General features: G+C 49.2%; 1 protein-coding gene across 1 annotated transcript; it reads left to right on the top strand.

Moving 5' to 3' along the window:
- The first annotated feature begins 372 nt into the window (after window positions 1–372).
- LPAR4 (lysophosphatidic acid receptor 4) lies at window positions 373–9,230 on the top strand. The gene is made up of 2 exons (XM_026054682.1): window positions 373–426; window positions 6,949–9,230. Exon 2 carries the CDS (start codon window positions 7,101–7,103, stop codon window positions 8,142–8,144), a length of 1,044 nt encoding a protein of 347 aa, XP_025910467.1. The 5' UTR covers window positions 373–426; window positions 6,949–7,100; the 3' UTR covers window positions 8,145–9,230.
- Window positions 9,231–9,485: the final 255 nt, after the last annotated feature.

The raw sequence follows: 9,485 nt of genomic DNA, 5'->3' as shown, positions 1-9,485 counted from the left end.
ATAAAATAAAATAAAATAAAATAAAATAAAATAAAATAAAATAAAATAAAATAAAATAAAATAAAATAAAATAAAATAAAATAAAATAAAATAAAGCCATYGCCCTCAGGCTTCCAGGCCCGCTGGGTGCATCCTGCCGGCGGAGCCCCCGGCGCCGGGGGCCGGGCTGTTACCGGAGCGCTCGGGAAGCGCCCGGGCTGCCGGGATAAAAGCGGGCGCAGGGGGCGGGCCGCGGTGCGGGAGCAGCGCGGGCCGTGGGGGATGCGCGGGGGATGCGCGGGCCGCGCTAGCGGGGCCGGGCGCGTCCCGGGGCAGCGCGTCCATGGGCTGGAGGCGGCGGAGGAAGGAAGGGAGGCAGGAAAAGGCAGCGGCGCTTCCCCGGCGCGGGAGCCGAGCGCGCTGCGCGCCGCCCCGCCGGCACCCGAGGTAAGGGAGCAAACCCGGGGGAAAGGCGGCGGGGAGGCAAGRGCAGCTCGGGCTGCAGGGGCTCGGGGGCGGCCGGACGGAGATTTATGCCCCTAAACACCGGGAGTCCGGGGCTTTTCAGCAGGAAACCGAGTCCTTCGCGGCGAGCCCTGCCGGGGACCCCTCGCTCCGGAGGGACGGAGGCAAAAGAACCGCTTTGGATCCCGGTTGGGGAGTTTTCTGGCCCGTTTTGCTTGGCTTTGTAGCCTTTGAGTGCTACCGAGTGCTTTCCTGCTGCCCCGTTACCTCTGCGCTCCCATTTTTTTTTTTAATTGGAGGGGAAAATGATGGCAGCGCTGCAGCCAGAACCCCTCCAGATTTGGCGTCAGCTCTGGGGAAAAGAAAAGAAAAAGAATTAGATTTTAAGGGCTTCTCAAGAGCTCCGGCTCTCACGAAGCTGGGGGTAATTGCGGCCGCCTGGCCGGRGCTGCCCTGCTTCTCTCCAGCCCTTCTTCCTCCACAACGACACGCTTTGGGCAGAGAGGTGAAGGTTTCAGCTTAGAGCAGACAAAAGCTGCTCCGCGTTTCTGGAAAGGCGCCGCTGCAGGAGCTGCTTTTGAGTGGGGCGCAGGGGACATYGCCGGGGGTCTCATGGCAGCTCCCAGCACGGCACCCAGGCTGCCAAGTTAAGGACTTTTCTGCCCTTGTTGTTACTTTCCGACTTGGGGAAAATATCCCCCGCTGAGGGTTTTCTTTCTGCTTGCAGTCAGTATCATAAGGTAATGCAAGCTCAGGAGATGGCAGCAGATAAAACGTGGCAGGAACAGAGCCTTGCAGCTACAGCAGCACGTTCTCAGTTTCGTGCACTGTGATCGAGAGAGCTCATTCCTATAACCTCTGTTTAAGAACAGGAAAAAGGTCTATTTTTTATACCGAAAACTTTTAAAGTATCACCTTAACTTTCACTGATAGCTAAAAAGAATCCTTGAAAACTCATTTGCAAAGTTCCCCATGAAAATCTGAGTATGGCTCTATGCAAATAGCAAAACTATTGTCAGAAGCAGAGCGAATCCGCAAGCTCCAAGCCATTTAAAGATGCAGCTGCCAGAAAGCAACACGCYGCAATGCCAGGAGCCCCCTGCGGAGGAGCTTGCAAGAGGAGCTTGAAACTTTGAGTAATGTTCCGCCCTGGTTTTCTGGGAGGAGGCGACTGTGTCTCTTGTTACTGCTCCCCTATATGAGCAGAACATCAAAATCTGGCAGATGGGAAGCGCTGGGAAGGCCAGTGATAAGGATATTCCCCCCGCGCAGCCCTTTTCTATCMGCTTTTTCGTACTACTATTCTGAAAGGCGTCACGAAGCCGGCAGGCAGAGAGCCTTGCAGCTTCGCTGGGCTCAAGGGCTTTTAATGTTGAAGGAAAGGCCAGAAAAGCAGGGAAAGGGGAGGGGGACTCGGTGCTCGCTCTGCTTCCAGTCGCTGGCAGTAAAAATGACACTTCTGCTCCGCTGAGGTTGGGCTGCTTGATGGGAATCAAAAGTCTCTTCAGTCCTGTAGTTGTGCTGAGCTTGTGCGCAGGCAGATGAATGCAACTGGGGCCTGAATGCAATTCCATTTTCTTTGCAATTTGGCCAAAAAAGTAATGTGAAAGTCAATGGCACCATCCCAGGTCAGGGAAACAGAGATTTGGTCCTCTCAGGTCCTCCCTGGATGAACAGTGATGCTGAGAGATCCCCAGCTCCTTCCCAAGCTGCAGCTCCTGTGCAAATAGGGACCTGCTTTAGTCTCAGCAAGACTAAAGGCAATTTTTTTTCCATGAAGAGAGAAGTTRTTTATCCACAGGAACAGACAGTGGCTTCACAAGGTTCCCCCAAGAGCATCATCTTCTGGATGCGCCAGAAAGGGCCGTAAGGAGCCAGGGGTGCGGAGCCAAATTCACCTGAGCTGACCCCAGTGGCAAGGAAAATCTTCTGGATTTGCTGGAACGGGTGGGTTTTGTTTTGCTGAAAACACGAAGCCTCTTTACCTTGGCAGCTCTGAGCAAGAGTATGCAGGGTGCTCATCAGCCTGTGCACGGGACGAGGAGAAGCCGCAGGTTGTGCTGCTCTCCCTGCTCAAAACCCATCTTATGACATTTTAGATGCCTACTATGGCCATGGAGAGCCACCACCAAAGAGTCTGTTTTCATCTAATATTTTCCCCGTTTCAGCTGGTGAAGCTGTGGGTAACGCGGCATCTTCTACATGCGCAGTGCCCAGCCCCTCGCCAACTTGCTCCCGGCGCTGCTGGAAGTGGTTTCAGGGCACTCAAACCACAGCAGCATCGCGGATTCTGTATTTTTGCACCAAGTTGTTTATGTCGAAGGCATCAGGACAGCTTTGTGCTCTGTCCTGCTACCAAGCTTTGCCTGGAGAAAGCTGCGGTGGGCCTGGAAAGCCAAGAAAGGGCACTTTTGGGGTGCCAAATGCAGCCTGGAAAGGGTTTTGGTGTCGTGAGCAAATAAACTGGCTCCTGTTGCTGGATTCCTGAGCGTGCTCAGGGCAACAGGGCTCTCTTCTTTCTTTTTCTTTTTTTTTTTATGCCCTCTGTCAATAAACAGGACCGCATCAAAGGCAGCGCTACCTCCAGCCCCAGCTCCCATTCCCCAGGGAAAACAACCTCGAGCACTGGGTCAGACAGAGCAACTTTGTTTTTCATCAATTCTTCACATTTTTTTTTTYCCCGCTGCATCTCCTCTCATCATGAGCTCAATTGGATCTCACCCCACTGCCATAAAGAGATGTCCCCCAAGCAAAAGGCCTGAGGCTGCAAAAAAAGCAGCGTGCTCATAATGCTCCCAAACCTGCTTGAGCTTCCACGGAAAAGCAAAAGGCTGCAAAACGCTGCAGGTCTGCAGGGTTAATGGGGAGGTTTGGGGGGAATTCTGCGGCTCCCGGCCTGGACACGARCTGGAGCAGCTCGGCAAGGGTTAAGCGGGTGATGTAAATGGAGAGAGACATTCTTAGTGCAAACAAAAAGAGAGTCATGCCCTGAGGATCAGTGGCTGAATGCGGGGTAAGGCAGTTCGCCCTCTCTTCTGAAGGAAACATTTTAATTAGCTCAATACAAAACAGATACAGCCCAGAGGAGTCACCGCGAGCAGGAAATGCTTTGTAGGYCTCAGAGGAGGGGTGGGAGACAGCRGCAGTGCTGGCCAATTAAAAAAGGGGAAAAAAAGAGAAAAAGAGCGAGGKGGGTGTTTGCACTGGGTCTGGTGGGCTCCGGTTTGCACCTTTAACCGCATCCAGGAGGATCCTGCTCCGGTTCGCACCTCTTGCTCACAGACCACAAAAAGGAGCTGGGGCCCTTGGGGGATCCCTGGGTTTGGGGAGGCCAGAGATGCCCCACATGCCCCTCAGCCCTGAATGGTGCTGCCCAAAGCACAGGGAGCCCCAGGAAGTTTGTTTTCCTGCTCCCGACGAGGACTTGACAAGAGCTGAAAGTCCCACGGCGAAATCTGGTTGATGGAGATGACCGTGAGCAGCTTGGCTATCACCTTCCTATCAGGTGTGGGAGAGGCTTCTCGGGGCACCGCAAATATCAGGAAATGGAGGTAACATTGGCATTGAGGATCGCAAATATCGGGAAATGGAGGTAACATTGGCATTGAGGATCCCTGCGCGACAAGTGTCAAAGCCATGAATAGGGGCCTCTCTGCCCCTCTTTCATGCTAATCATGAGAAAAGGCCCCCCTCTTGCCCAGGCACTGGTGCCTGATGCCCCCGCAAGCCCTGGGGAAGAATAAACCCTTTGAAGCTGCAGAAAGCGCCCCGGGCTTCAAAGCCACGCTCCTGTCTGCTGCTTTCCCACTGTTCCTGAATGCATCACTCCGGATTAGTAAATGAAAGAGATTAAAGCATTTGCACGTTGTCACTTGGGGCTTTGCTTCCACTGGCTCCTCCTGCTTCTACCTCGCTGGGAAGAACCACTGGGAAAGGCAGCTGGAAAAGCTGGGAAGGGAAGGCGGAGATGCAGAGCTCAACTTGGCGAGCTTGGTGTGCATCAGCACTGCAAGAGTGGAAGTGCAGGGCGCTGCCACAGCTGAGGACAGGCAAGTCCCCACCGCCAGGGCCTGGCAATGCGGAGCTGGCTTCACTACCATCTGCTAGCCCAAAAGGGAAAAGAGGTGATCAGTTTGGGGCTGCGATTCCTCGCTAGCAATACCAAAGACTGGTCCAAAAATGTAACTTTTTCATGTAGAAAAAGTACACGGAGCCTATCCATAAGGTCAGCAGCTGCAGTATAGACTTACTTATAAGTGCTTATATAGCACTTATAGTGCTGATCACTGCCTAGAAGAGTCCATGCCCTAGAGCCTCATGCAAAATAATCATTAAATAAACAAAAAAAATAAAAAAAAAAAAAACAGAAAAATCTTATTTAGATGGCTGGAAGGAATAAAGGAGGAGGTGCCCACCCGGACCCGCTCGTGGGGCTGCTCTTGCAGGTCCTGCCTGGGGCAGCCAAGCGAAACCCTCCCCATGAACGTGATTCCTGTGCTGTCGGCACAAGGCACCCGCTGTGCCCCACAAAAATACTTGTTTATTTTCAAGGTCGGCTCTGAGACTSTAGCAAAGCACAACGAGAACTGCCACAACCTGCAGACACCCCTGGGTGAAAGCTAGAGGGAATCTCAAAATTAGTAAAATGCACAATTTGAGCCATCGTTTTTGGCTTCTGCACAGCTCCTGTCACCTATAAAACCTGTTTGTCACCTGATTTAGAGATAACGTGGTTACAGACAACAGGAATCTAGAAAAAAAAAAAAAGAGTCCTTTTGGGTGCGAAAGGCTTTCATCTGCTCTGTCAGAAACTGCACAAAACTACTTTGTAGCTTCAGTTGTTTCAATAAATAAGCAAACAGGATGCCCTGTGCAGCCAGGCCAAGGAGGATACGTGAAAGCAAGGAGGAGAAAAAGCAAACATTAAGATGCAGCATCAGCCCCCAAATCCACRCTGTCATCATCTTGCCCTTGGCTTAATGCGCTTGTGGACAACAAGCTCTACCTACAGCACAGCAAGACTGCCACATGGCAGAAGTACTACAGCTGAGTTTAAAGCCTGGTTTTTACCCGGCGTCATTATTTTCCATACAAATGAACGGCTGACCTGCATCAAGCTACAAGCTGGTTCTGCCAAAGGTTTCCTGGAGCGCCAGGCTGAGGCTCGCGGGGTGCAAGTCGGTGTGAGCCCTTGTGCAGGTCGCACCTGCCAAGGGCTTTTGTGTTTGCTTGACTCGGCCCTTGCAAACGCACCCCGTTTGAGCAGGAGCCACAAGCAGTGCGTGGAAGAGAGGCCTGTCCTGGTGGCTGCTGGATGTGGAGCAGGAGGCRCAGGATCAGGCGAGCAAGCACCTTCAGATTGCTTCATGTGCAAGGAAAAGGCCCCGTTGAGACTTTCCTGCTRAAGAACTTCTTAAGGGCTCCAAGTTTTCTTTAAGCTGCTTTCTCTCATTTCACAATCAAGTTCATTCTGCCGTGAATTTAGTGGAAAAAAATTTAGTGGACGCCGGACGATCCAAGCCATCCCAAGGTGAACTTGCAAGGAGTGGGGACCCTCCCTGGCTGCTCGTCTGCCCGCTGCTCCGTGCAGCAGCTCCGTCCTTGACGGTCCCCGTGACACTGTCCCCAGCGTTGGACCTCTCACCAGCTGACCCGCTGGCAGCGCGCGGGGACAGTCGTCTGCCTAAGCCTTTCCAGTAGGAAACCCATATGGAAAACATTTAAATTTCATCAGATACTCCRCATCCCCAGTTGTCTCCGTTCCATGCTTTTCTCCTCCATTTGTTTGTTTATATGTTGCCATTTCAACCTCTAACACAAACTTGTTTTTCAGTTAAATGTTGGCTGTCGAAACCACATTGTCAGAGGACCCATTTCTGGAACAGATCCAGTTCTTCACAACCACCTCATCCCTCTACATTGCTGCTCAGTTTCACTTACGGAGACGTTCATTATATTATAGATTACAGGAGGACACGAACTTTGTTTCACATTTGCTTTGCTCTATTTCATGGTGCAAAGGTCTCTCCTTCAGTTATTCAGCGTTGCTGCACATTCCCAAGATGCTGCCAGCCACAGTGCCCAAATCACAAGCTCGTCTCTCCCTAATTAATGAGATTTTCTGACCACTTTTTTTTACAGGCCTTTAAAATACATAGAATAGCAATAAGAGGACATCGAGAGAGTACTAAAAGCACTTATTTCTGTTAAAGAGCATGCTTACTCCTACTCCATGCTCCTCCAAAGCTTGCTGAGTTGGGACAAAGCTATCAGGAGGAAGACTAGAGAGCAAAGCGGGAGAGGAAAGGACAGGCCAAGGTCAGAAACTGCTAGGTTCAACTTTAAAACATTCCAGGAATGGCAGAATTTAAAAAGATCAYGTTGTAGACTAACTACTGGTCTTGTCTTCAAGACAAGAAAGGAAAGAACACAYGGTGTCTTGTAGAGCTATTCGAAACATTAGCAGTTTGCAGGACTGACAGCTTCTGTTTATCTCTCCTTTAGGACAAAAGGACTTGAAGAAACCCATGGTCGTGAGGTGCCGAGCAACCTTCCTGGGATGTGTTTCTTCAGGGAGAAAAGGGATCGCTACCTTATTTTATGGATGTCCCTGAAGTAGGCTTTGGAGTTCTTTGGAAGCACATCCCAAGCCTGGCATGGGAAACCACAGCAATCACACCTGCTTGACAGATGATTCCTTTAAGTACAACCTGTACGGAGCTGTGTACAGCGTGGTCTTCATCCTTGGCTTGATCACTAACTGCGCCTCCCTTTTCGTTTTCTGCTGCCGGATGAAAATGCGGAGCGAAACGGCCATATTCATGACCAACCTGGCTGTGTCGGACCTGCTCTTTGTGTTCACCTTGCCTTTCAAAATCTTTTATAATTTCAACAGGCACTGGCCTTTCGGGGACAGCCTGTGCAAGATTTCCGGCACGGCCTTCCTCACCAACATCTACGGGAGCATGCTGTTCCTCACCTGCATCAGCGTCGACCGCTTCCTCGCCATCGTCTACCCGTTCCGCTCTCGCACCATCCGCACGAGGAGGAACTCGGCCATAGTATGTGCTGGTGTCTGGATACTGGTCCTCAGCGGGGGAATTTCAGCCTCGCTGTTCTCCACCACCAAYGTCTCTAACACCAGCACGACTTGCTTTGAAGGTTTCTCCAAGCGCATCTGGAAAACCTACCTGTCCAAGATCACTATATTTATTGAAGTGGTGGGATTCATAATTCCTTTGCTGCTCAACCTTACGTGCTCCTCTCTAGTACTCAGGACTCTTCGGAAACCTGCCACCTTGTCTCAGATTGGGACAAACAAGGAGAAAGTACTGAAGATGATCATTGTGCACGTGGCCATTTTTGTGGTGTGCTTCGTGCCCTACAACTCCATCCTCTTCCTCTATGCCCTGGTGCGCTCCCAAGCGATAGCAAACTGCTCCTTGGAGCGCTTTGCCAGGACGATGTACCCCATCACATTGTGCATCGCAACCATGAACTGCTGCTTCGACCCCTTCATCTACTACTTCACGTCAGAGTCCTTCCAGAAGTCTTTCAACATAAAAACCCAGATAAAAATGGATTCTTTCTTCAAGACTGAAATGCCCCTAACGAAGACTGCGCTACCGGCACCCCAGGATGAAATAAGTGACCAGGCCATTACGAATGGGGGGGATCCAACATCCGAGTCACATTTCTAGCCATGCATTTGCACGTGGAGCTGTCGTCCATTCATTTCTTCGTTAACATCATGTGCAAAATAGTTGCCGCAGAACGTGGGTTCACACATGGTGCTGCTGAAGGAAAGTTAGGGGGGGACAAGTGCACCAGTGGGCAAACGCTCACATGGGATTGCTCCATCAGGCATCTCCAGCTGAGAACACGAGATATAATAATCCGGATGGGTCTCTCTGGAGAATACAGATGTGTGATAACACATACACCACCTAAGGAGGGCTTGGAGCAGATTCTGTAATCCCCAAAAGCCAACATTTGGCATTTTCCCCCTCAGTATTTGACCTGGAACCAGGTGGGAAATGTATATAGAAAAGATTCTTATAGGTATCTGCCAATATTTCATATCTCCTGGAGATGAATCATCATATGTTAACTCAATAATTCACACAATATGTATATTTGCTTAAAAAGGTGTAATAAAAGCCTTGGCTTTTCCTTATTTCACTGCAAGAGTACATATCCTGGTTTTACTAGGTACAGGCATTTAATATTTAGCTTTTGGAGAGGTTTAGAGTGTAAATAATTATGATTTGAAAAGAAGGCAAAACAGCTGCTTGATGGTATAAAAGAAAATTAATAAGAAAAAAAGAACAATTAATGAAGCTATTTAGAAATGAGCTTCATCTTTGTACAATTAAGCTGCTTTTTATTTTAAGTGCCATCTCTGGGGAGAAGCACAGAGTGCATTATGGCCATGCTGCACCTGGGCTTTTATATCCCAGGAGATTATGAGCGACTATTTCTGGTAAGGGCTGGACTATAAAATTAGCTGAAAGAAAGGGTCTGAAACCCCAGAATTGTTTGTAGGCCAAGTCTGTTATATAGAACTTGTGCATAAATGAGGGCTGGAGGAAGCATAAAGTGCTGTTCCTGCTAAAGAACATGTTTGGATATAGATAACTGGTGTCTTATTAGCAGAATTAATTTTCTGCCTATTAGAAGAAGATSCTGTAAATGATTGTTTGCTATTTTTTTTTTTGCTACACAGTCAACTAATTAATTAAGCTAGGGGTCTGAAAGTAATTCCAGAAGATGAATAAGTAAAACAAGTTAGCTGCACTGTTTTCCTACATAGTCATAGCGATGTGTTTTCTTGTTTTGCAATTAATTTATTACATCCTGCACTTCCTTTTATAGATTATATAAATATATATGTAAATTTAACTGTCTATGCTGTTGCATTTTACTGAGTGATTCATTCCTGCAGCTTTTGTGGCACACAAACTATACTGACCTTAACTGGCTGGTTCATTCTTCAGTGTAAGATAAGTCAATGAGATAACCAACGGAACATGGGAAAGAAT

The sequence above is a fragment of the Nothoprocta perdicaria genome, unplaced genomic scaffold (genome assembly GCF_003342845.1).
Source record: "Nothoprocta perdicaria isolate Ctin4 unplaced genomic scaffold, notPer1 scaffold_124, whole genome shotgun sequence".
Taxonomy (NCBI): domain Eukaryota; kingdom Metazoa; phylum Chordata; class Aves; order Tinamiformes; family Tinamidae; genus Nothoprocta; species Nothoprocta perdicaria.
The sequence above is the reverse complement of the archived record's forward strand: the minus strand, read 5'-3'. Positions and strand labels throughout refer to the sequence as shown.